The 27,100-nt window shown below is 39.8% G+C and overlaps 2 protein-coding genes and 4 non-coding genes across 6 annotated transcripts; all 6 read right to left on the minus strand.

Annotated features, from left to right (window-relative positions):
- Positions 1-3,333: 3,333 nt before the first annotated feature.
- Positions 3,334-11,477, minus strand: ncl (nucleolin). Its single transcript, XM_068707497.1, has 16 exons — positions 11,336-11,477; positions 10,215-10,316; positions 9,999-10,113; positions 9,565-9,675; positions 8,975-9,184; positions 8,577-8,726; positions 8,312-8,395; positions 8,018-8,141; positions 7,178-7,314; positions 6,660-6,786; positions 6,195-6,334; positions 5,675-5,804; positions 5,197-5,336; positions 4,893-5,019; positions 4,348-4,643; positions 3,334-4,126 (listed from the first exon to the last, which is right to left on the minus strand). The coding sequence occupies exons 1-16, from the start codon at positions 11,351-11,353 to the stop codon at positions 4,062-4,064; spliced, it is 2,076 nt and encodes a 691-aa protein (XP_068563598.1). The 5' UTR covers positions 11,354-11,477; the 3' UTR covers positions 3,334-4,061.
- LOC137870618 (small nucleolar RNA SNORA75) lies at positions 5,464-5,594 on the minus strand. The gene has a single exon (XR_011102704.1). It is a non-coding gene; the product is annotated as a small nucleolar RNA SNORA75 (small nucleolar RNA).
- Positions 5,949-6,086, minus strand: LOC137870621 (small nucleolar RNA SNORA57). The gene has a single exon (XR_011102707.1). It is a non-coding gene; the product is annotated as a small nucleolar RNA SNORA57 (small nucleolar RNA).
- Positions 6,927-7,064, minus strand: LOC137870620 (small nucleolar RNA SNORA57). The gene has a single exon (XR_011102706.1). It is a non-coding gene; the product is annotated as a small nucleolar RNA SNORA57 (small nucleolar RNA).
- Positions 9,279-9,416, minus strand: LOC137870622 (small nucleolar RNA SNORA57). Its single transcript, XR_011102708.1, has one exon. It is a non-coding gene; the product is annotated as a small nucleolar RNA SNORA57 (small nucleolar RNA).
- Positions 11,478-14,242: 2,765 nt separating the features above from the next.
- nppc (natriuretic peptide C) lies at positions 14,243-19,076 on the minus strand. The gene is made up of 3 exons (XM_068707135.1): positions 18,822-19,076; positions 17,397-17,690; positions 14,243-15,816 (listed from the first exon to the last, which is right to left on the minus strand). The coding sequence occupies exons 1-2, from the start codon at positions 18,912-18,914 to the stop codon at positions 17,418-17,420; spliced, it is 366 nt and encodes a 121-aa protein (XP_068563236.1). The 5' UTR covers positions 18,915-19,076; the 3' UTR covers positions 14,243-15,816; positions 17,397-17,417.
- Between the last annotated feature and the right edge of the window lie 8,024 nt (positions 19,077-27,100).

The following is a 27,100-nucleotide window of genomic DNA, read 5'->3' on the forward strand; positions in this document are numbered from 1 at the left end:
ACTAATTGGAGGAAACTTTTGATGTCAGCGTGGTCAAAGGGGTTGGCTGGAAGGAGCTTCAGGCTTTCACACTAGCCCTCTATTTTCTTCAAAGGCCTCTGGAGCACCATCATGGCCAATGATGGGAATGTTGAAATTAAAAAGAACATTCCTCAGCTTAGCTTAGTTTACAGGCTACTGACGAGAGCTTCTCTATCAGCTCAGGCATCACAGAACATCTCATTTAGGCCTTGCATGTTATTTCAGCTATTAAAAATCCTGTGAACTGTAAATTATATTACTGCTGATCACTTTACAAAACACAGTGTTCCAGATCACCAAATGTGTTTTTACATCCAATTGTCTAGAATAGTTTAGTGGGTGGATTATGCAAATCATCACATTTCAAGTGGACCTTTGTCTTGCAGAGAAACAAGTAACAACCAATGGCTGTCTGGAGGATAGGACACGTTCTTTTCAAAAAGCATACAAGCATGCAAAAACAGCAATAATTTGGAGGAAAGAATAACGGCTTGCAGAACTAAACATACACCACAAACAGTAGAAAACAGTGTATGAGACATGGGGGGATGAGAGGCTGAGCAGAAACTGAGATCGTTCATTATAAATGAATAATAAGGTTGTGACCAATATACAGTATAATGCTGGAAAACAATCCTAATACCCCCATGCTGCAGTTAAAGAGTTTGAAATTTGAGGAAATACACTTGTTCACTTTCTTGCCTAGAGTAAGATGATATCACTCTGTTTGCTAAATTCGAAGCTACAGCTAGCAGCCTCTTAGGTCAGCTTAGCACAATGACTTGAAACGATGAAACACCTTCACCAACTTCAAAGAATCGTTCGACATTTTGGGAAAGCACCTTTGTTATCTTGCAGAGAGTTATAAATGACACCATGTCTTTAAAGTAAACCTCTAGTTGGAGCCAGCAGCTGGTTAGCTTAGCTTAGCAAAAAGACTGGAAACAGGGGCAGAGTTAGCCCCGAGTCTGTCCGAAGGTGTGTATACCATGTGACAACCAATAGCTCACCTGCATGGCGAGCTGCTATAAGATGTCAATGCAAAAATGTAGTCTTCAATAAAAACTGAAAATATGACAGAGGTTCAAAGCCACCATCTGTCAGTGAAAGGCATGTAAATTTAGATTTACATGTGATTTCCTCAAACTGAACTATTCGGTCAGCACAGTAAAGTAATACATCTCATCTACAGTCTGTAAACATGGTATTCCACAATATATTTTGCAAACAACTTCCATTGTATGGCTTGTTTGAGATTAAAATAATGGCACAACATGAGGCTACACAAAGGTCCCTTTTGATTTAACTTCCACTATTTCGTCCCCATTTGCAAGAATGGAGATGCTGGAAACAACGTGTTTGTAAGGGTGTATCAACAGCAATGAGTTTACGCATGCATTATTTGCTGGCATCGATGAAACTAAGCTCACGGTCACAGCTCACAACATGTTCTCCTCTATTACATACATTTGGTAACAGTAAAGTAGACGAATTGTGTGTATTTCCACTCAGCTGATAAAGAGAGTGCAGTCCCTGACTCCCCATATTACACTGGAAGAGAGGCCAAGGCGACTTCATCGTACATCTGTGCTATAGGACACCATGTACTTGACAAAGATCCATTGTGAGGACTCTGAGCTGTATACTCCCATTTAAAGGGGGGACCTATCAGCTACTAAACAAATGAGAAAGCATCAGTCTGTCCCTTTTTCTCCTCGCAGTGGAGGAAAAGGGACAAAGCTTCACTAAAATAGTTTCATGGTTTGACATTTACTAGTCAAAAGGTAAATTTGCTGTATCATTACATCAATCATATTCTCTCCCACAGCTTCTATTATGCTGAAACAAAGCTTCTTTCAACAGAGCTTCTCAATATGGTCACTATAAATTATAATTAGACAATTGCAGCTAGATTTGTTAAATAGGGAAAACAAACAAGAAACAGCAGACAGAAACTATAAAGCATTATGAGCTGAACAAAAGGCACTCAAAAGGTGAACGAAAGGCTCACACAGGTCACAGCAGACAGCTGACATGACCTCGGTCACTGTGCAAGGCCGGTGGCAACAAATCTCTAAATGGAGGTATTCAGTGGTGCCATCATCAGTGCCTCCTGCCCAGGCACCTTCACGAACAAAGATCCCTGTTCAGCTACTAGGACCGAGGGATGACAGCATACTGCTGTCCCCCCCGTCTGGTGGTGTCACTGATGAGAGACCTGCCCAGCAGCTCCGATAGTCACTACGTCCTATTGTTTTTGATCAGGAATACAAGATTAAGACCAAGATGTTACAGTACCAGTTTAACCTGTATATAGACATTGCACATTGAGAATAGATGCATCTTTTTCACCACCTTGCCAGTACACATATGCTGTGATTGTTTAGATTTGCTGTTGGTCCATGTGCCTCCATCTCCCTCTGGATACATTCCCAGCACCGTACAAGCACACTGGCAGCTATAGAAACTGCAGTTACATTCGTTGTATTCCTCAGCATACTCGACCCATGAAGCAGATTTTGATCTGCTTTGGAAACTCACTCCTAAACTACCAAAAATCATACTGAGAGATTTTATAGCATGCTCAGCGGCATCACCGAAGCACTGGGGATTTAAAAAAAAACAAAAAAAAAAAAAACAGTAGTTTCTAAAGATTTTCAACCTCATCTAACTTTCCTTTTTTCCAGCTACTAACCACCAGAACTTACAGCAAGTCATTATAAAGTGCTCAAAAAGTTGTAGGACATGAAAGAGATTCATCTACAAATTTATATCAATCCCAATTCGGCATCACTTGCATACATGTACTCAGTATGCAGTGTTCCATGTAGAGAACTGATCGTGGTCTGAAATCATTACAAATGGATAGCTGAAGGACACTGCCACCGTGTGGGGAAAAAATTGAATTGTCCTCCAGGCCATTTTCAGACAATTAAAGTGATGCATCGCCAATAATGCTAGCTGTAATATTTCAGCTGCCGTTGCTGCTTGTACACAAGTACTTTAGGCTCATTATAACCCCATTTGTTTATATAAACACATCTTACAATAATTTCTATTCTTTCATTTCAGCTAGCTTGAGCATCTTTATAAAACCCTTTCAACATAATGCAATACAATTCAACAGCACCATAAATCTGTCTCCATAATTTGGAGTTGAATCAACAAGTTGATAAGACTTCAAACGAGAATTCATTGCAGTGATGTTATATTGCATTGCATTTGCTGTAGCAATGTCCATATTCATAAGTATGTTAAGCTGGAGGTACTTATTCAAAGCTTCAGATCGACATGATGCAATGAGGACAGGTGTTTAAAAATCACCACCTACAAGGTTTTATTTAATCACGTGAAAATCTGGAGATTCTCAGATGGGGAAAAAACAAAATTAGTCAATGCACTACAAATATTTTATGTTACATAGACGAGAGGTTTTTCATCCTCTGTGACTCAGACACTGACTGTGCCCCACCAAACAAACATGACAGAACATCTTTGCCATTTTCTTAACACCCAACTCTTGACCACTGACTCAAATCTGCTATCAAAATATGCTTTGCACATTACAATAAAACTTGGCAACTGAAGCAAACTAAATGACGAAATAAAAACAAAACATATGGATACAAGTGAATCTTTCGTTTTTTGTTGTTTTTTTTTTTACAAAAAGGTAAAATGAAATCATACAAACTGTTTAAATTTACACAATGTATCTGACAAAGACAAGCGTATTTTTCACAGCAAACTTGTTTGCCAGACCCGTTCCATTTTACTCCTTCGGAAAAACAAGTAAGCTAATGAGGGCGAGAGGTGCAGGTTTGCATTCGGGACATTCAGTACTCACACAAAGCTCTCGAGCTGAGAAGGTCAAAAGTACCATTCTGGCACACAAGGGTGGGGAAGGTTTGAGGGGTCTAAATAAAGGGCTAAAATGCCCATTAACAGTTAAATATATATCAATGACGCTTTCTGGAATGTCCAAAAGCTCTGAAAAGTGATGAAACCAGAGTCCATTCAAAAAAGTAAAACAGACCAATGATTTAGTCATCAAACTTAATCTTCTTCCCCTGGGGTTTGGCTCCAAATCCACCGCCGCCTCTTCCACCTGAAACGAGACAAAGGCAACTGAGTTTAATGTTCGGCATCGTCAACTCAACATATTCTGAATGTTCCGTTTTGATCCAGTCGAAGCAAATATTTTTAATTAACATCTCCTTTGCTTTTGCTAAGGTATCGATTATGAAAACAATGAAACCTCAGATTGCTATATTTAATCTAGCAACTGACCAAACATTAGCAGGTGCCCTATAATTTAATATCCTTTACCTCCGAAGCCACCGCGTCCACGTCCACCTCCACCTCCACGGGGTCCTCCTCTTCCTCTGCCACCGCCGCGACCGCCGAAACCTCCGCCGAAGCCGCCGCCACCACGACCACCAAAGCCTCCTCTGCCACGACCGCCGCCGCCAAATCCACCACCGCCGCGACCTCCGCGGAAGCCGCCTTCACCCTTGGGCTTGGCGTAGTCCAGGGTCACCTTCCTGCCATCGATCTCACCGTCCTCCATCGCCTCCTTGGCTGCCTTGCAGTCATCCTCATTGTGGAAGTCCACGAAGCCAAAGCTGCAGGGGGAGGCAGAAGGATAGGACTTAGTTAAACTTCACTAAAGTCAACTTGTATACTATTTTTTTTTTTTTAAAGTGACATGATTGTTTCACATTAGACATGGGCAACTCCCACTAAGGTAGATGCCGGTTTAACTGTGATTTAACTCTACTTGTCATGCGAATCCACTCGGTCACCACTGGACAGAGCAGTGCTCACGGAAGAGCGAATGGCTACAGGGAATATTTACAATTCTATAAACTTACCCTTTTGAGGACCCTGTTTCTCTGTCTGTGACTATTCTGGCTGCTGCGGCTCCCTCGAATGCATCCTTGAGGGTATGATCTGTTGTGTCCTCAGAGAGACCCTTGACGAAGAGGGTTTTTGTTGGACCTGGTAGCAAAGAGGATATCATTAAAACTACGGCTTTCATGGACCTTTAAGATTTGATCCACCACAATGATCATAATCGGTTTTCATCACATCTGGCCATGCTGACACCTGTATCTTTTTGGGATATCCCAACCTAGACAGCAGTTCAGATGCACATGGTAACATTTGCAAACCTACCTGAGTTTCCTCTGCCACCGTCTCTGCCACTGTTCTGACTGTACTCCAGTCGGACCGACCGCCCTTCAATATCTGTGTTGTTGAGGTTCTCCAGAGCATCCTTGGCATCCTCTGTGGTCTCAAACTCTACAAAAGCAAAACTAAGAAAAGATGCATGCCATTAGAAGAGAGTACACGCTTAACTGGGTGTTGCAATATGACCACACAGCCCAAAAAGAAAATGGCAGCAGAATTAGTGATCATTTTGTCAAATGATTCCATAATTCTACATGTTGCACAATAGACATAAGCAACACCCAAATGAGAGGGTGAGCCTGTTCTAACTGTACATTGACTCTGCTTCTCGTGCGAATCCATACAAAATCACGGGTAAGATTAAGAGGAGCTCATGAGAAGGTGTAGCAGTTTGAGATTCTATAGATGAAAAATGGCCGTCCTAAAATAGAAAATCCTCCTTGCACACATTACAAACACTTACCCTTTAGGTCTACCATCTCTCTGTGGAATCCTAATAGAGACGGCCTTCTCAAATGTGGCTTGTAGAGCTTCCTCTGTGGCAGTGAAGGAGAGATTATTCACCACCAGTGTTTTGCAGGCTGCTGCTGACGCTACAGGGACAGGAGGACAAGAGACCAGTGAGATGAATACGAAACACTTAATTCATACTTTGCTTCTGATTCTCTACGATAAACATGCAGCTCTAATCACAGAAACTATTGCATAATCTCTCCACCAAAAGCCATAAAAGGCCAGAATGTTACAGCGATTGAGGATAGAACCGGCAGACGATAACACACACCGGTACCGAAGACATAGCACTGCGTTTATTGTTCCTCCGTACATTTCACACACGAGTACTGGACAACCACGTGCGTGCCAAGAAATGGAGGGTGTAGCACAATATTCTTAAAATGTAAAAGGTAGTATATTAAATGGAATTGTTCAACCTAATGATATGATGTACATGCATAGCTTTACAAGCTGTCTAAGGAGCTTACCTGGTCCCACGGCCCCCCCTTTCTGGCTCTTATCTCCAACATAGTCGACCATGATGGACCTCCCCTGTACATCAGCTCCCTGAGCCTCCTCCAGCATCTTCTCTGCTTCAGCCTCAGATTTGAACTCGATGTAGGCAATGCTGTCAAAAGGGAAAATAAATTACTTATTCTAGAACAAGATAAGGAGACATGTACCGAGTGCTGGTCATGAATGGCAGGATTGCCTACTGGGAAACAAAAGCCAGACACGTTGATCCTTCAAAACGGCGATGCCTTTGCAATTGTGATGATATGGGTAAGTCTGTTTCCTTCACAGTTTGGATGCTCATGGAAGGTTAGCTTATAGGACACGAGGAGCTTTCTTGTATTCCTTAAATATTCTCCCTAGCAACATCATCCAGACTAACAAAATAAGATAACATTTATATTTAATTTGTCCATCAACCGCTGGCATGTTCTTCTTACCCTCTATTTGAACCGTTCTGGCCTGGAGGTAACCTGACGTCAACTGCATCTTCAAAGACTCCCTTCAAGTCATCGATGGTAGCGGAGAAGGGAAGGTTCTTCACAAATAGTGTCCGCGCATCCCTCTCTGTGGGAACAAATGGCAATCTCAGTATTGGGACCAGCTTCCTCTCAATCTTCTGAAAAAACATTTCCCCTAAGTTCAGACTTTTCTTGAGGAAATGCACATACAAGAAACATGAATTTGGACATTCATGGTAAAGGTAAGAATGTTACAGCGATTGAGGATAGAACCGGCAGACGATAACACACACCGGTACCGAAGACATAGCACTGCATTTATTTTTCCTCCGTACATTTCACACACGAGTACTGGACAACCACATGTGTGCCAAGAAAAGGAGGTGCTGGTGGCAATTTAAATGTAAATGTAGAAATGTCTTAAGTTAACTGCCTGGAAACATCCCAGTTTGACTTTCCTATACATACACCGGCTGATGAAAGCAGTTTTTTTTTACCTTTCTTGCCCTCCTGTGAGCTGTCCTTGCTTCGGGCCCGGTCCAACTTCAACTCCTGACCCATGACCTTCTTGCCGTTGAGCTCCAGTGCCTTCTGAATGTCCTCCTCAGAGGAAAATTCCACATAACCAAATTTCCTGTTGAAGCAAGTCATGCAAGAACCATTAGACATAAAAGAGATTAAAGCAATGTTTAAATAACAATGTGTTGTATTGCACACATCGATTTCACAGTTTGATAATATATCAAAGTCTGCAAACTTTAAAAGTATTCACATTTTAACAGATAAATCATCCATCTCTGGATACAACTTTAACACCCAGTAAAACCATTCAATTATTTGTTTGTGCATCATGGCTACAATGTGTGCCACATGTCTCCTTTACAGTCTACTCTTCAGGGGTAACAGTAAAAGCAAATACTGACCCAATTAAACCAATTTGCAATCAGAAGTGACAGATCTACAATGTCAGACTTCTACAATTGAGAAGTTCAGACTTATCTTGATGCAATGCACATATTAGAATCATGAATTTGGACGTTCAAGGTAAATGTAAAAATGTTACAGCGATTGATAGGATAGAACAGACACACAAAACTGCATTTATTGTTCCTCCGTCCATTTCACACACGAGCAGCCACGTGCGTGCCAAAAAAAGAAGGTGCCTGTGGCAATCTAAGTGTAAATTTAGTTTTATTCAGATCTACATTAAATACAGTCAGTGTCATTTAATAAAACACTGGCATTGGATCGGTACTCATTGGCTACAACCCTGACTTTAGATATTCCACACAACCACCAACAAGTACCGATGATCTATTGTTTCATTAATCGCTTACTTGGATCCACCCAACCGGACATCAGCGACCTCAAGGCTGTTCTTGGTGAAGAATTTCCTCAGGGCTTCTTTGATTTCATCAAAATCTTTGTTGGAGTTCAAATTTCCAACAAATAGACAGAACCCTAATAAATGAGAAAAATTACCATCGAGTTTCATATTTTGCGTTTAACAGTACCAATTATGCCACAGATTCAGAATAATAAAGGTGACATCAGACATCAGTATTAAGTCCCTTGTTGATCATCATGATGAAATGTTACATTTGATTGATGGGTCAGTGCTTCATTCCTACCTTCGCCCTCTGACTTTGCTTTCTTGGCAGCAGGTGTGTCCTTCTTGCCCTCCGCCTTCCTCTTTGCAGGTGTCGCTGGGGCATCTGAAGACACAAGTGTTGCAGAATGTTGAATTCAGACATCGATTACACCAAGACAAAGGAAGAAAGTCCAGAACAGACACTGGGTTAAACTTAAACATGCTTTTAGTACAGTGTCATTCAGAATGATGGGGCCAAAATTTGGCAGGTGAACCACAGTAAAATCTTTAGCACCAAAACTCACCATCATCTTCCTCATCTTCGTCGTCGTCATCATCGTCCTCTTCATCATCATCATCATCATCCTCCTCCTCAGAGTCTTCCTTGGCCTTGACCATGCCTGCTTTCTTTGCCTTTGCTGGAGCAGGAGTGGTGTCCATCTCTTCCTCAGAGTCTGGAGAAGCATAAGCATCATTGAGTTACCAACCAGAGTCAATGTGACCAAATTCAACCACAGACCCCCTGCCAACATCAGATTCATAATAAAGGTGACATCATACAAAATCAGTATTAAGTCCCTTGTTGATCATCATATACTCTCCTATGACTGCAGCACACAAGTCAGGAACTCCACATTGACTTAGCATCTCGAACAATTCAGAAAGCTCAAAATAAGGAAGGTAATTAAAGGGATTTCCTAACCATCTTCTTCATCGTCGTCGTCGTCGTCTTCAGACTCCTCTTTGGCTGCCTTTGCAGCTTTTTTGGCTGGTGCGGCCTTCTTGGGAGGTGCAGCCTCTTCTTCCGACTCATCTTCATCAGAGGACTCCGCTGCAGGTTTAGCCTTCACTGGGGCCTTGGCGGCAGGTTTCGCTCCCTTCTTGGGTGGTGGGGCCTCTTCTTCAGACTCATCTAGACAAACACACACAAGAATTAAGAATTTTCACGATGTTTTTTAAATCTACAGAGACACTCTTTAAATTCCACCAAAAGCCATAAAATGCCAGAATGTTACAGCGATTGAGGATAGAACCGGCAGACGATAACACACACCGGTACCGAAGACATAGCACTGCGTTTATTGTTCCTCCGTACATTACGCACACGGGTACTGGACAACCACATGTGTGTCAAGAAATGGAGGGTGTAGCACAATATATAATATTTAGTTTACCAAATGGAATTATATGATCAACTGGTGCATTAAGATTTAGCTTGAGCCAATCTTGAAAGCCATTACAAATAAATAACTGTTACAAGGAACACCCGCAATACAACGTTTAATGTCCTACCATCTTCTTCGTCTTCATCATCAGACTCCTCTGCAGGAGCTGCCTTGGCTGGTGCGGGTTTACCCTTAGCAGGGGTCTTTTTGGGTGGGGGGGCTTCCTCTTCAGACTCCTCTGTTGGTTGACAAAACATAACAGCACCATTAACTTGATGAAGCAGAAGAAATCCACATTTGGGTCTTACGGTGCTCATCTTGAATATGAGGGCATACACATTCATAGCATTATCTGTGTGGCTATAATAAGCTGGAGTACTAGATCAAGCTCAGAAGCTGGAAAATGTAAATTTCAGCCGATTCATACAGGCTGCTTCTAAGGAATATTGTACTGTACAATCAAAGCTCCAGAACAGCTACTTAATGGACCTTGTTATGATTTTTGTATTATATAAATCTCTAAACATCCCAAAACGGTGTGCTTTGAATTCTGATGCTTACCTGAATCATCATCATCATCCTCCTCACTTTCTGCTTTTTTGGCAGCAGCACCATTTTTAACGACCGGGGTAGCTTTTGCTGGTGTGGCTTTCTTTACCGCTTTAGGGGCCGGAGTCTGGAATAAAAAAATAAAAATAAAAAAACATGTATGAAATCTACATTTTATTATTACTTTACATGCCCGTAAAGAATATTACAAACTCAAATTAAATGTACCTCTTCCTCCCCATCACTGCTTTCCTCTTCACTAGATTCCTCCTCCACTTCTTTGGGGGGTGGAGGGGCTTTTTTCTTCTGCGTTGCCTGCTTGTTGGCTGCCTGAAACAAGAGGGGGGGGGAAATCAACTTTAAAAAACAAATCACAAATTTGATGGCACTAGTCAAATCACAAATTTAGACTAAAAAAAAACATTGGGGGTTTAACGCCATCAGTTACAAAGTTAACGCCAAAACGAATTATTTAATCACTATAATAATGATTTGCGTGGGCCAAACACGATCCGCGCTTAGTAACCGCCACATGTCTGGGCGGTAATCTGGTTCTCTTCGGTTTGGTTTTTTTTTTGCCTCGTGTGTCACACCGAGCAGGCGCACAACCCACGTGGAGCTCAGGAGGTCGGGCTGCTAGCATGTTGGCTAATTTTGCCTGTTCCGAGACAGGCTCTTAAGCACATGCCGAGCAGATACAGAAAAACGGCTGCACGAGAACGGGCAACAAACTTAAATTAAAACGGTTTATGTTAAATAAAGCAAGAAGAACCACAAGTTATCCGCCCTGCCAACAAGTCGAAGGAATTAAACTTGCGCTACGGCTCTGCATTTTGACTATTAAAACAACACGCTAGCGCTTAATCACTACACGTTAGCTAGCTCAGTACATACATTTCCCATCTTTAATAAATTATTAATACATGTTGATATTAGTTACCCAGCGTTTGCGTCGTAACATTAAATACGTCTTATATGCATCTCTAAAATCCATCCTTAAAATCGAGAACGCGCATGAATGCCATCTTGAGTACTCGGTAGCGTTAACAGTTAGCAGGCAAGGCCACAAAACCAAAAGCAGGGTACAAACATGGCCGATCTCGGACTAGATGAAATGTTTAGATCGTTTATCAATTTCACCGTGCATTTTCGACCAAGCAACACTATTTCATTAACGGTGCAATTACTCGATAGAAAGCAATAGCAGCGAGACATTTCCCCCCGGTGTCATTTCCGTTTTTCACAGAAACGCAGCAACTTATTCGCGAAGGCCTCATGCGTAACAACAGAGCATTTCGACCACAAAAGCAAACACTTTAAACAGTCAAATGTGCGCCACTTGGTCTTACCTTTGCTAATTTCACCATGGTTGCTGTTGTGTGTTTCAATGAAACACAAAGAACTGGACGTTTGGAAACAAGTAACGAAATTGCTATCGCATACACGTGGCTCAGCCTACTCGGTGGGACATTGGGCAGGAAAGACAGAGAAGTGGAAGCCGCGCTCGTTACTCTCCTGCTCTGCGCGTTCGCGGCGACCTGCTCACATGACTGTTTTCACCAATCAACGGGTAGAGCATTTGCATCGTGCCCGCGCATCACTTCCACCGACAGCCCTTAACATGTATTAACGCAGAGGTAAACCATTTTAACGTTACCTATGAATACATACCTGAGCTACTTAAACAACCACGTTGGTAATGTGTTGTTGCTGAAGCATCTATAAAGTAATGTTTGTCTCTGAAGACAAGTAGGCCTATGTCACGCTGAATTTAAAGCGATACAGTATAAAGGTATTAACTTTATTAACTTTACATTTTTAGAGAAATAAATGGTCGACTATTTCATAAATGGTACAGGTAAATAAGTTGTATGGCCATTTTAGACTGTGTGTGCCACACAGTACAGAGCATCTGTATGTCCCACGCAGCTGTTTACGTGAGCCACGTGGTCTGGGCCAGTTGCCATCACCGATCAACCACATGGAGCCCACCATGCGGAACACCAGTTGCATCGAGCAGTTAATTTACTCAGATAACGTTGAGGTACTTTACCAATTTGAGGTAGCCCAGCCTAATACTCGAGTACTTCCATGTTATGCTGCTGTATGGCATGCTGTATAGGTTTGCTTCTTCTTCTCAAGTAACGTTAGCTTATTTAACAGGAGATTAACTATTTGCGCTACTACATTGATTTGCCATACAGTTACCAGTTGCTTTGCAGATTATGATTTCACATATCATAACATATGATGCATTGTTAAAGGTTAGATTAAACTACTTAACTGTATAAAGTAGGAAGAATAGTCCCAGCTTGACCACGATCAACAATATCTGCCTCTACGTTAAAGCATCATAGAAACAGCCTGTATGATGTTCGTAAGGAGTACTTCTGCTTTTGCTAGTTTAAGTACTTTTTTTGTGTGGTATTAATGCTTATACTCCAGCAAAATATCATAATTATTATTATAATAATGATTAAAAAAAAGAAATTAAGATAACAAATGTGGGCTACAGAATGGATATTGGGTCCAGACCTTTGAATTTGCCTTCTCCACCGAGTTTGACAATTATGTCTGATATCAGTCAAGTATAATAAGGAAGGGGAAACATTGAAGTAGGCCTAGTAGACAAAACACCATTAAGTCTGTTTAGTTGCAGTTCTGGAGCTTTTGAATGTACCCCATCAATCTTCACCAGCAGATGGAGTTTGCCAAGTTTTCATGGAATTGAAGATGTTAAAATTTCTATTTGAGCTCTTGAAGGACTTCAATGTAAATATTGAAAGTTCACTCTTGACCATGGCAGATGAAAAAACATCTCACCACAAGGCCCTTAGCTGTTCTAGAACCTTTGATGATACCCCACGGTCTTCCTTTGAAGCACTATGTATGTGTGTACTACATGGTGTAGCCAACAGCATCTGATACTCAACTGATTCCCAGGGGACACCAACAGCACATTTGAGTAATTAACCCTCAACACCACACAGAGGCAGCATTGCGTTTTAAATCCCTCACTCTTTTCACAGAGCAGTGCGTGAAGAAAACCTTTCCATTCCAGCTTAGTGTCTCACAGTTAAATAAAGATATACCCATAATTTCATTAGTGAGGGGTTAAACAACTCCTTTGTTTCGTTTTATTTGTTCATTCATTAGCTTTCTTCTTCTTTTCTTTTTAACTAAAAAGACATTTGAACTCTTTTTATTTTTTGTAAAAAAAAATCTGGGGAAAATCACCTGGAGAGTCATCTTTCTTTAATAGTAGATTGTTTTGGACACTTTTTTACTTCTACAAAACACTTACCAATGATTACTTGTCACTGATCCGGACTCTGGTGAATAGCATCGCAAGCTTAAAAAACCTTAAAAACGGTCTGTCACCTTACCTGTCTAACAATATACATATAAACAATATATTCACCCATAGTCAATTAGTTTAAAACCATCCTTGAATAAAAGTAAAATGTTTTTTTCAACACACTGAAGGTATTAGGGTAGGGATGATCACACATACTTCATTTCTAGGGTTAAGCTGTTTGTTGCATGTCATTCACCATCTCTGTCATATCTCATGCACTAACTGCAGTGACAATAACAGCACATCCGCTGCAGCTATATGCTGGACTTGTTTGACAGTCCACTCATAATGTGACACTCATTTTCCAATATTTTTTTCATAGTGTTTGGTCAAGTACTCAATGGCTCTTCTCAGTGCTGCATGCATGTGTTGTACCATTTATCATGTATGTATGTTACAGCTTGGCTTGGAATAACTATACAAGCACGCACAATGTCATATTTTTCAAATTAAAATAGTTACCTGATTAAAACAATCCCTGATTTATGGTAGATTGGTTGAGGTAAGAGTATAGATAAAAGAATTTAGGAACCATGCAGTCAACCTCAGTCATATGTTTCTGCATTTCATTTCCCTCATGTTTCAGTTTGTATTCAACACAAAATCCGACACTGTTTTAGGTGTTTGAAATATATTCCACCTGGCTATTGAACACAACGTCTGTTTTCAGTCTTGTTACTGTCACTCGTTTTATTAATGTCCTTCAACTATGCTGAATTTGAAGGAATGAACAAAGCTACTTTCTTGCAACTGTTAGCCTATGCTGTTTTGCAGGGATGTATCAAATTGATTGAATACAACAGACAGAAAGTGCAGGGATTGAGATAGATGCATCCTGGGATTTTAGGTCAGAAGGGATTTTCTTTATTATGGGTAAATGCACATTTGTTTCTGGTCAACCATCCAGCTTTTCAGTGTAGTCCCTTTACTGTATTTGTGTTTGACAGTTGTTATCATGTTTTGCACACTGCTTCCTACCTACCTACAGATATGGTCTTTCTGGCTCTCATCTCCCTTCTGGGTGATTATACCACAAGGCTGTGGAACAACCTGTCACAGAAACTTCGGCTCGCCAATTCATTATCACGTTTTCCTCATAAATACACTTTTATGGACTTGCCTTTAAATGTTTCCATCTTATTTTCTTGGGTTGCTTGTTTGTTTCTTTGAATATCTCATATATTTATGTCTTTTTCTGTATGCTTTACTGTTTTCTTTTCATGCCTTTCACTTTGGAAAATCTGCTTTAGATGCATGCCATATAAATAAAGATTGGTATAACTACCATAATCATAAAACTTAAAGCTGTGAAAGTAAAGGCTTGACCTTCATCCACGTCCCAAGAGTTAGTGCAACAACATCTGAAAACGTATTGCTTTAAGAATCTCTTCATCTCGTCTGCCCCTTAAATCCAACCATGATATTTGTCATATTGCATTGGATGCTATTACTTTACAGGGGACATCATGAACATGTCTGCTTTTGAGGCTTTGGCCCATGGATTTTGGAATTGAACCTTATTCTACCATTGCTCTCACTCTAAATTACTTTTTGTCATAGTGTGAATATGCAATGCAATGGTACAAAGTCATATTTCCATTTTCTTTTGTAATGTTTGTCTGTATGGTACCTTATGTTGATTAAAAAAGCTTCACCAACTTTAAAAGTGGCACCTAATAAGGGTGTGATGCCATTAATACGTCTCCAACTCTGTGAGGAGCAGGTCCCCTATTGATGTACACTCGCTGCTAGTGAAACCTTTTTAAGATCTGATCAGCATAGAAATAAATGGCGGTCAAGCTGAAAATAAGGCAGCTTTTTTCTTAGCCCAAGCAGACATATCCAACATATCGCTTTTTTTGCCTGCAAGCCGTGCAGAAAATGTTCAGTAACTAGAATTTACCACTTTTGTTGAAACATAAAACCCCAAGAGGATACATGTAAGTGCACATGGAATGTTGTTTTTATCATCTTTGAAAACATTTACAACTATTTGAGACAAAAAGAAAAAAGTTACAAAAAGAATTGACCTGCAGTTTGCATCCATTTTCAAAATGTTACATAAATAAAACTCATATTTATAAATATCTCTTTTTATAAACATATAAATAGTTTTTAAAACATAAATACATTTATGCAGGAAAAGATGAAGTACATGAATGTACAGCAGCAGCAGCAACAATATACAGCTTTGCGGTTTGTAGTTTTTACACTAGTGTCCGCTGTCTTGTAGTATGCATCAGTTGACCATTTGTATGGTATACACATATGTATATATGTATATATACCTGCATATTTATCATATATATATAAATTTATATGAGGGTTTTGTAGCATCGTCATCTCAGTCTTTGTTTATGCTGGTCGTGTTGACTTTCGTACCGAAAATCTGTCACTTGGTGAGTTTTTCTTCTTTTCTCCCTCAGGTGAGAACAAACTGAACCATTGTTTTCCAACCCATCGTCCAGAGATCTAGATAAAGACAGGAAACGAGAAGAAAGTTTAGACTGAGCATTCTCAAACTACCCTATTCACACAAGTTCATTTATTCAGCAAATTTGCAGTGCTTATCGACCATGTATTCATCAACGTAGCCCTCACGGTTCTCATCAGTCTGTGAATCTCCAAATTAAGTTTTCAGTTTTATGCTTAAAGGTGTAAGATCGGGAGCATTTTGACTGCCTCTCAATGGCTCTCAAGGTGTTGAGTTTTGCCATGACTTTCACCTCAATGAACACATATCTAACACAGACTTCCACATTTACAATACACTGCAGCCCACTGAGGGAGTGTCAGCTGATGAAACACACACACTCACTCAAGTTAGTCACAAAATCACACTCCCCCATGAGGATTTACGCCTCAGGACTAATTGTGCGTCACCTCGCTTCCTCATTTCTTCATTCACCACCACAGCCAAGGGGGCTGTGGTTGTTGTTTTTGTTAAAATCACTTGGATAAAAAGAACGGGTTTCCCAGAAAGATCCTGGCCACTGCAGGGTGCCGTGTGTTTACAATGTGTGTGCGTTAGCCTGTCTGCATCCCCTTTTCCCTGCTCCATTTCTCGCTCTCCTCGTTTGATATATGCTACTTGTTTTCTAGATCAAGCAGATGGGATCATTTATGATGATGTGCATGAATACAAGAGTGGACTGGATTGTTTCCCATATATCAGCTGAAATCAGTTTAAGTGGGCTTTCCTGCTGTCTTAAGGAGGTTCCTGTCCAGGGAGGAAACACTGCTAGACAATAGGTCAAGGTTTGATGACATCAGAAATTTGAGGCATCATGTTCTCTTATCTCAAGTATTCTCACAATGAAAAGTCCGTCAGGCAACTGAGGTTAATGACATATAGTTACAGAATGCATTGTGTTTAATATGATTTCTTACATCAAGCTGACCTTTGGCCAAGACTGTGAATTCATCGCCTGACGGAATACAAGCATGCATGGCCATCACTCTCCACTTGCTATCCTCAATATGGCTGCCACTCAGACTGGATGCTTCTTCTAAACTGGCCTAACCGTGGACGCAAAGCATACGCTGTGCTGAGACAACCATCAAGAACATCTGTCCTGAACATCTTTTCTGTCTTTCTTGCTTGCTTTCTCTTTCCCTCCCTTCCTTCTTTCTTTCCTTCCTTCCTTCCTTCCTTCCTTCCTTTCTTTCTCCTTTCGCTCTGTCCATTCTGCAGCTAAACTCAAGACCCATTAAGGACCTTTGATGAAACAGAAAACCTCCCATCTGTCACCTAAATGGAGTCCATAGATGACCATTGACAAAAGAGAAAATAACTAAAATGCTTTCCTTCTTTCTATCCTCATATTATCCATTCTCTCTTCCTACTGTCTTTACATCCCCTTCCAACATCCTTCCATAAACTGGACCCTTGATTACGCTTTCTTGATTGTTTTTCTTTTTCCCCTGATTGTGTCATTCTCTCCTTACCCCAATACATTCCCCTTTGTCCTCATGGTTCTGTTTATACGCCATGTCGTTAGGCTGCAATGAATCTAAGTGTGAGGCGGGACCATGACTTAAAGACAACTCACCATAACAGCACTGCTCCAACCCTAGCAACCCATGCCGCTGATGGTTCCTATCCTGTCCATCTTGTGTCCGAAGCAGCCACTCCGTGACGTGGAACCCCCTTTCTTGTTTCCAGATTTGTGTCTCCTCGGTGCAGGTTGGTCATTAAGGAGACGAGCCCACATCCCTCTGGCCCGGGTGTCCATGCGTAAATCTCGCAGTAACCGTATCCGAGAGCGCACAGCGTCTAGCCGCCTCTCCCTCTCCTCCGACTCCAGAAACTCTGCCAGCTCCTCGCCCAGCAAACTTCTAAGAGACTGGAACACAGATTGATAAAATAAATAAACCACATCTTCCTTAGTCAAATACCTTGTGCAAAAAGATATTCTTTTGATCATATAACAATACATGCTTGGTGCCTCTTTGAGCAGAGCAATTGTTTAAATTGGGGGAAAACCTCAACGTGGTGTGTATTAAAGCTCTTTCAAACACTGTGTGCATTGGCCAAGAGAGAACATGTAGTAATGCTTGTCATGTTTTACACACGGCGCTATAGGATTAATTGTGTTGGATAGTGAAAAGCAACTTTCGAATAGATCCACAAGATGCTAAAGTTATTCAATTCAAAGGACTCAAAGGACACCATCAATGTAGTTAGGATTCTGTACTTTCATTTTCATTAGGTGACAGGTCAGTTATGACATTTCAGACTTTGCTTTTGCCTTCAGTGAGGAGTCATAAGACAGGTGCCTGTAGCCCGCTCTTCTGCTCTGAACACAGGCTGTGGCATCAACTTGCAGCCATTCCAAATTTTGCCATCTAAGTTAATAATTAAAACGTTGATTTCAAATGGTAACATATGAATTATCGGTTTTATTCTACAGACGAATTCTATGCGTAATGGTGATTTTACGCATAAAAACGTTGAGATTGTAGTTTAATTTGGCAAAGAAATGAGAAAATATCAATTCCAAGTTGATAATGAATATGTAAATAATGTAAATTAGCTTCTTATATTGCTTAAACCACATTTTAATTTGAATGGTTTCTGCTAAAATGCTTCGTTTTTTTTCGTATTTGTAGCTCTTGTCAAATTATTTCATTGGGCGCTTAAATGCTAAATGTAAAATGCTGGGGAGCAAAAGACAGTAGTTATGATGTCTATATGGGATCAATTGGTATAAAATATGCTGTCTCTTTATAAAATAAAGTGATATAAAGCCGATTTGCTATGATGTTTTAGATTCAGGGTGTGGAAAAAATGCCTTCGCTGAATTGCTAAACATGACTGAAATTATGAAATATGATGCGTAAAACAACAGTCCTGCGCGTCTGGACCACAGAGCAGCTGCTCACTCCTGAAGCGGCATTCAGCTCCCAACGGTTGATACTGCGAAGCAAATACCCTTTAGTTCTCAGCAATAAGAATATAAGTGACTTATTCTTACCTTCTGTTGCGCCTGAGATAAAGGTTTTGCCCCCATCCTCACTGAAAGCAGGGTGACCATAAGTCCACACGCTACCAAGTATGACAAGTTCATTTTGCCAAGTCTTGTATTCTTTAAGGGATTCCGCTGCGCTGAAGTTCAGAAAAAGAGACGGTAGCAGCCAATCAGCTGTTAAACATAAGAGGCTTCAGTCCGTCCTTTACTCCAAAGCTCCTCAAGTGCTTCTCTAACTCTGCGTATTGGTCCTCACCGCTTTATAGCCAGCCCGTGGTGATGTCATGATAACCTGCGTAATGGTCCTCCTTCCTCGCCAACTCCCTGTTTGCTCTACCTGCCTCTTAGCACGTCGTGCCAGGGCTTAATTAGCCATAATGATAAAAGCTCCGGTCATCGGTGCTATGGAGGAAATGAGATGTCCTTTTTTTTTTTTTTTTTTTACTTTCAGTCCTCTGGCTGAGATGCAGCGGCTGAAATCGAAGGTACTTTCAAAGACTGCGCGTCAAGAGCTGAAGAGCGACTTTGGCAGAGGAATAACTCATTAGATGCCAGCTGCTCAGTCAAATATTCTACTGTGAGAGTGAGAATGACATTTCTTCATTGCAGGAGAAATAAAATTCTGCCACGGGAATGAAAAGAATACATTATTATTTATGTTTTATATTCCGGGGAATTGTATCATCAAGTATCATTTTCTAAGACTTTCTTGAAAACATCTTAAACAAATTAATTAAAATGAAATGTATTTATCACAAAGAAAAGTTAGCGATTTTTGCGGTGTGATACAAAGAAACAGATCGTGTATCAGATTATCTGTGCGCAAAGAGGTTACTGGAAAGTTGACTTTATGCAGAGCGATGACATCTACCACCATGGCACATTCAAATGTAAATGATTCTGATGGTTCATACGACAGACATGATTCACATTAAAAAGGAGCCTCATTATAAAGGAATTACGAATGTGTCTCGCTGGGAATGACGTTATCATTAGTTCATATGAGATCTGTGGATTTGTTTTGTGGATCGTGGAGATATCTGGGTGCCATTCAGACCTGTCGCACTGCATCAGGTACTCACATTGGAACCACAGACGGATGCTGAGGCTTCTCTGAGGCACCATGATAAGTGTTTGGACTGAAAACATGTGTGTTTGTCTGTCTCTTTGTCCCGACAGTAATCCGCACACAGTCACCCACACAATCGGAGGAGGTTGATTAGGGCTCCTTAGGTCATTAACCTAATTATTATCAGGTTACTAATTAAGTATTAGTTATGATGTTATAGCTGCACTCGGAAACATAGATAATTGAACCAAAAGATGATGTACTGCAAAAGGCTTAAGACCCCCTTAGTGCTTTAAAGAATCTGAACAACTTATTTTATAGCACAAGAAAGGGTTCTTGGGTCCAGCTTTTATTTCAGGGTTATCAGGAACCTTTTCTGAAATGAATCTTTGTACTATCAAAAAGTAAGGAAAACAAGAAACAATTTAATTTAACAACAGAGTACCGATCGTTTTACCACAGTAGAGCTACAACCTTTAAGAACCATCTTTTAATACAGTGTTAAGACTCTAATAGCATTTCACGTTATAGCATAGTCTAATGTGGTGATATGTGTTGGTTTATTTTTTATTTTGAGATGGAATGTGATAATTTCACTTGTTTTGTATTTTTTAAAGCTTGACTCACAAATGCAGATATGCTCTAGAAATGACACACGTTAAAATACATAACAGTTTTTTTTTTAATAACTTAATCTGTGTCAAGAGAATGACATTATATTAGCTTGAATTATACTCATTTAGCCCACAGACAGGTGGTTTCAAATGGTGATAAATGTGCATTTAAGGTGAAATAAAAAAGTCACTAAAAACTGTTACTTTTTGCAGTGTGTAATGACTCTGGAGCAGAGCGGAGCTGCAATCTCAAGCAGCACCGTCTGTTTTGGAACACAGAGTGGCAGTATTTGCTGTGTCCAAAATGTGAATAACCCATAGTCACATGTTTACTGGATCAATACCATCTTGTAAAGATACCTCATTATTCACAGCAGATCAGGAGTATATGAAAATCCAAATAAGAAGATTAGACATAATGAAAGGATCTCAGTAAATCCCTGATTTCATGTACCACATTTGTCTTATCTCAGACTTCTACTAGGCTTAAAACTTGCATCTACAAAGTGTATTGGATTTCTATTGACTTGACTTGAGTAGCAAAGGTGATGTTTGGACAAGTGTCATCATAATCTGATGAATGTGTGGAAGTGTCTGTAGCAGCACTTGACATTGAAACCCAAAATTAGTTTCTGAATTAGAAAATAAAGTCAGGCAAATGGATTGCTCTCATCCTAACACACACACAAACACACAGTCAAAACAAAAAATGTATCTTTTAGGTGAGAGCTTTTCCCAGTTATATACAGAAGTGATCTATTCAGTCTGTAGTATTGTGGGAACAGCAAAAGTCTCACGCTCATATGCAATATTTTCATCTTTATGTCCAACAGCATCATTGCTTTTAGCATTCGGTGCTTCTGCAGAGCACTTCTAAGACATGAATAAAACAGCGTGGCGTCTTCCTTGTAATTCTCTGATTAAGTTTGAGTTGTACAGCCTGGCACTCTTTTCTTCTGCCTCTCCTCAGTCGTGGTGATTATCATTACTCATACCAACTACCCAGTTCTTCTTCTATTCATTCCTGTATGCCCAGGAATAAGTAGAAGATGTGCTGGGAAAGAGCAACCAGACGCTACAACAACAGACTCAAAACCTTATCTGAACTGGGAAACACTATTGTGTTATATCAATCAGCAACAGTATGTAGCAAACCATTTACTAATTTAGAGTTTTACTCTAAATGATTGTGTAAGGTAAATTAACTTCCAAAATTGTATAGATGTCTGTGTTCACTAACTGGGTCTGTGAGGACAAAAGGGTTCACGTCAAACAGCAGATTAGAGGTGCATTTAATAATTCAGAGAATGTTTACTGAACATGCATCCCCTTTTTCCCCGTGCTGTGCCCTCTTTAACACAACACGGAGGCACAATTTTGCATAACCCTGATCCATGTAGGCAGTCTTTACCAGGTAAGATTCAGGGTAATGTGCTTTGCTCCAGGGCACTTTATTTTCATTCATTCCTTGCTAAAATCCTGCCATTGATCTGAGATTTACGTCTGAGGCGTTATTGTACTTGATTGATCAATGTGATCCTAATTTTGATTCTGCCGTAAAGATTTTGACGGCTATTATTTTCTGCCAAAATCGACTGTAATCAAATGAAAGCAGCTGGAAAAATGTTTTAATGAGAGTGGGCAGCTGTGGTATGAATGCGGTAATCACTTCTTAATTTCAAGTAAATCAGCTAAACTAAACATGTGCTACCCACTTTGCTTTATGAAAACAAAAGAGTTATGAAAAGACAACTGTTTCCTCCATCACCAACATGTAGAACTCTGACATGAGTCACATATCCTTACTTCCATGACATACTTGTCACACCGCAGTGGAACTTTCACCAACTCACTCGTTTGTTGTCACAGACACATCATCTAGGATCAAGAAATCCCTGTCTGTCTGTCTGGTCTTCGCATATCTCCAAAACAGCTCATCTGATCTACTTCAAACTCTACTTCCCTGTATTGGGTCCTAAGGGAGTACCGTGTCGAATTGATGCAGTTTTTACAGGCGACACGTTCAATATTAATAAACATAAAATAAACAAGTAAACAGTGCTCAGCAGTGGGGGCGGAGCATCAGTAAATGTATTTGCACAATGATTTCCTGTGAAGTAAAAGTACACAATATGGTTAAGTTATATATATAAGTGCTTTGTGAGGGGGTGGGGGGGCATTGTAATATATTTTGGGGTACAATGAGTGAAAATATTAGCACCATTTAATATTTTTCATATCTAAATATCATGATACATTTATAGCTGTTGAACAGCCCAGGTCCACAGTGTCTGCCTTGCCTAAAGTCTGGCCCCTGTTTTTTCCCGTGAACCAGTGTGTACAGTATTTCAGCCGTGTTTCTGACTTGATTGTTTGTTGTTCTTGGATGTGTGACGCGACTATGTAATGGAAGGTGTTGGGCAGTGTTGAATGTGAAGTTGTCTGTATGAGAGATTCTCGAGAAAGCAGCAAGCACCAACACCACAGGCCAAGCCTTTGACCTGTTTTGAACATGTTTTATCTATAGATTTAATTAACATGAACAAGTAGATTGACGTTAAGTATCTTCCTCAATTACAGCTGCTTTTGGAATTGAACCTTGAACATTTTTGTTACCTAACAGTCTCTTGCAATGCAAAAAACCTTCATTATGGAAGCCTGTTGCTCTTACACTAATATGCTGTCACCACATTACATCTCTGTACATTTAATGTACTTACTGACACTGGGGAAGTTGGATACAATGACAAATGAAAAAGTCTGATATGTTCAGGTGCAAGTTTCCAGACCTGCTTGCCCTATCATCAAGATTTTGTCTAAAAGTGACGGCCTCCATGCTCTTTTGCAGTTTTTGTGGCACTGGGGTGATGCAGTGTCAGCTATCATCAGGAGAGATGGTTTTGTTTCCCATTCCCTTAAGATGAAAGGAAGTCTCATTGAATTCTTTCTGTGGACTAATTGAGGGCCCCTTTTCAGCAACTGCAGTTGAAAAAATCCCACTCACCCTGTAAGGTACCTGTGGCGAGAGGCAGTAGAGGATGCTAGGTCTCACTGGGGAGCCACTTCATATCTTAACTCATCCGCAGTCTTCCACAACAACATTGTGGAACTGTTGAACTCTGCTGACCTTGTGTCTATGACGACTTCTCTGGTTTTTGCAGAACATTTTTCTCTGATTGTTAATTCCTTTATTTTGAATTTTAACAAGTGAGTGACACATTCTTCCTTAATGCCGCAAGTGTTGTGTCACAAGTTTGTCTTTTTTTGTATAGTTTAACAATGTTACACACTTTTCCATATGACATCACATGGGTTACTGAGAGCAGCTACTTTGCTCTGTCCTTTTGTTCCCCCTTTTTGTCTGGCTCTGCCTTTGGAGTAAATTCTTATCCGCTTAATTTTCAATAAATCCTCAAGCTTTCATGTTGCTGAAAAAAGAAAGAAGCATTTCACTGGTTTGCATCAGGAAGCTAAACAAACCAGCAAATGAGCCATGTGTTGCAGTTGCCTTAGCAGTGAGTGTCTATGAGAGGATTGAGTGTCTTGGTTCCTCCTCTTGGGTTTGTGTTAGACAAACTACAAGGCTGTTACGGTCCTATAAATAACGGTTTTATTGCGTGGGGAATTTTAATGCTTTTTACACAAGTGCTCTGAAGGATTTTGCATGTGCCAACAACAGGCTTGCCGTCAATGGCAAGGGATGGATAGATTCCTGTATAAATACAAACCAGGGTCAAGAATTTAATTTTCAGGCAGTTTGTTTTGTCTTCTTGTCATTTTTTGTGGCATTATTTTTAGGTGGCAGATTTAAAGAACTAAGGAATCTTATATTTTCTTAACTATGGCGCAAAATGTTTGCAGATATCCTTTACAAGCTCTTTAAAGATATACAAATTAAGTTTTGTGAAGTGAAAAAATTGGACTGTATCTCTCACGTACTGGTGTTGATGATCATGATTTGTGCATTTGTCAGTTACATTCTGTACATTCAAACATACACACAGACACACAGTTAGGTTTTGCACTATTTTTCTGTGGGAAGTTTCGAAAAAATCCAACACCTGTATCAACTATTGCTGTATCCCAATTCACAGATCCAATGAAGATCTGTGAATTTATGCACAGAAATGTACAAATATGAATTTAATTTGTTGTGTTCATATATTCAAGGTGTGTATAATTTGTTTTCACTTCATGTAACCTTATATACATTGGTAAATCTGGTAAAGCACATGCAAATAATATATGCACTATTATTGCTTAATTTCTTTCAGTTTTAGCATCCACTGTTTGATTTAGGTTACGATCCAACACACATCCAAACCAGCCCTTCTTTCAACTTGTGGAAAACAGGCCTTAAGTTCTGATGCCACTGTCCTCCCCTGCAGCAAACCAGTCCATCTTTCCCCCAACTGCAAGTCTTTATTATGGAATCCATTATTTCTTGCTAAGCCGGTGGTTTGTGTGGGGTAGGCCTTTTAACATCTGGCTGTATGGCCTCTACATTTGTATCTACAAAACTTCAATTACTTGTTATTTGGTCTAAAATCACTCAATTTATTCTCAACCATAATGATAAACTGTAAGAAGCTCTAATAAAAGTCACTATCACGACACAACAGGACCCCCAACAAACAAACAAGGATGCCTGGAGATTTTTCTCAAAAAAGTTGAATCCCTCCAAAATTTGGTTCAGCGTTGATCATGCATGAGGCAAAATACAAAGGATGATGAAGCCACAAGTGGAATATAGTCATATGAAAAATAGAGTTTTATTGCCTGCTCCAAAGCATGCACTTGTGTTTTTACTTTATTGTAATTCCATAACCAAAATATACTCATGATTTTTGAGCAGACACTAAGATGACTAAAAAGTTGAAAAAGTTCAGTCATGTACAAACAAGTCAAATTGTCTGTCAGATTTTACATCCTATGATATCATCAAACATCCATGGCATTGCACTTAAAAACCGCGGCCAAATTCCAACTATGCCAAATTTGTCTAATGTCTAAAAGGGTTAATGAACAATAGTGCCTATTGTCTGTTAAGATGTTAATATAGAAAATGCTGTTCTGCTTTTAATGACATGACACAGCTGAATATTTAGTCTACTGTTCACACCAAAAATGCTCCGCAGATTGTTTCCTATATGTAATTTTTTGCCCTCATGGCATATTGCTTCAGTCGGACAAACATTCCAATCTGGAGGAGCGAGGAAAGAACATATGAAAGACTCTTTGGTCAAAAGCTATTCTTGCACAGATATTTTGTTTTCTGGACCACAAGAGATGCTGTCTGGCTTTTATTTTACTGGGTTTTTGTTTAGTAGTTGAAATGACTGTATAAACGCACATGAACAAATTGCTAACATCGTCAAATACTGGGCCAATGATATCACTGCGACAGCATGTTTTTCCTAGTGGCAACATTAAAAAAATAGCTAAAATCTTCATAATAATTATTCATTATGTAAAACTAAGTTTAAATGTCCCCCATTATTATTGATGTCCTTGCCAATGTTACCATTTCTATTAAAATCATAAAAGTGATAATATGCAGACTGTTTTAAGAGCATTTATTCCAGTATGCACAGCATTGCCACACATACTTGGTGGCAGAAATGTTTTATTCTAAGCCACTCTAACAGTGATGTATCACTTGTGTTTTTCAGACCATGTGGAAAAACGCGTGTTTGGGGTTTGGGTGGCACAAGCTGTGACAAAACCACATGGAAACAGGACATTTAATTGCAGATATATAGTCTTGGATCATAGTTCCAAATAATTTGCTGGACAGTCCTATTGCTACACAAATGCCACTGCATAAACACAATGCAACACACTATTTCCCTAATTATTATTTGTTTAAATATTAGAACAGTATTTCCCCAATATGTAATTCATGGGTTTACTAGCAGTTAGACAATAGTTAGACACCAGGATGTAAAATGTGTAATTCATGGTTTTGCAAGTATTAACAACCAATGCACACCATTTTACTGAAACACAATCCTTTAATCAGTGGTGTAGAGTAGGGTAGAATAGTCAGACTACTAGTATAAGTTATACTATTCAATTAAACAGTTTGTGCACAGCATCATTTATTTGTTGTTAATAATAGAGCCAGCCAAAACACAGAGGTGTGATACAATTAATAGACCTCCGACAAAAAACACGACTTCTTCCACTGTAAAACAAAATATTTTTATTCACTCTTGTCGTAAAGTCTGAGGACAACTGCGTTCAGGCAGTGATGTAACCCACTGTTAGCTGAACAACAAATCCAGAGCTGCAAAGGCTTCATATGAGGTCACTACTTTACTCCACTTGAAAAACATCAAGGAATGTGTGTCAGGGCGACCACATAGGAAATTCAAAGGCTTAGTTAAGAGCTTTAGGGCATCTAGCTGGCATTTTTACACAAGAGTTGCTTAAAATGAGTCAAACTTGGACGGGACAGTTAGCAGTGTATTTATAGGATAATGAAAAGGTATTAAAAGTTGACGTCAAGAACTGATGTAAAAATAGTAGAAACTGCCCATTTATGTTATCTGATGAAATCTATCATGAAAGTGAGCTTGCATGTATTTGATTATTGTGCC

The sequence above is a fragment of the Cebidichthys violaceus genome, unplaced genomic scaffold, assembly GCF_023349555.1.
Source record: "Cebidichthys violaceus isolate CVI_PGR_0920_01 unplaced genomic scaffold, fCebVio1.0.p SCAF_13, whole genome shotgun sequence".
In the NCBI taxonomy this organism is placed as follows: Eukaryota; Metazoa; Chordata; class Actinopteri; order Perciformes; family Stichaeidae; genus Cebidichthys; species Cebidichthys violaceus.

Excerpts from the sequence above, each read along its gene's own strand:
- ncl (XM_068707497.1), bottom strand. Across the intron at positions 9,185-9,564 it reads TGATGAAGACGAAGAAGATG|ATGAGTCTGAAGAAGAGGCC; the intron begins GTAGGACATTAA and ends GTGTTTGTCTAG. Across the intron at positions 5,805-6,194 it reads AGGGGGGGCCGTGGGACCAG|CGTCAGCAGCAGCCTGCAAA; the intron begins GTAAGCTCCTTA and ends CTGTCCCTGTAG.
- nppc (XM_068707135.1), bottom strand. The coding sequence starts at position 18,914 with ATGAACTTGTCATACTTGGTAGCGTGTGGACTTATGGTCACCCTGCTT. Across the intron at positions 17,691-18,821 it reads TATCTCAGGCGCAACAGAAG|TCTCTTAGAAGTTTGCTGGG; the intron begins GTAAGAATAAGT and ends TCTGTGTTCCAG.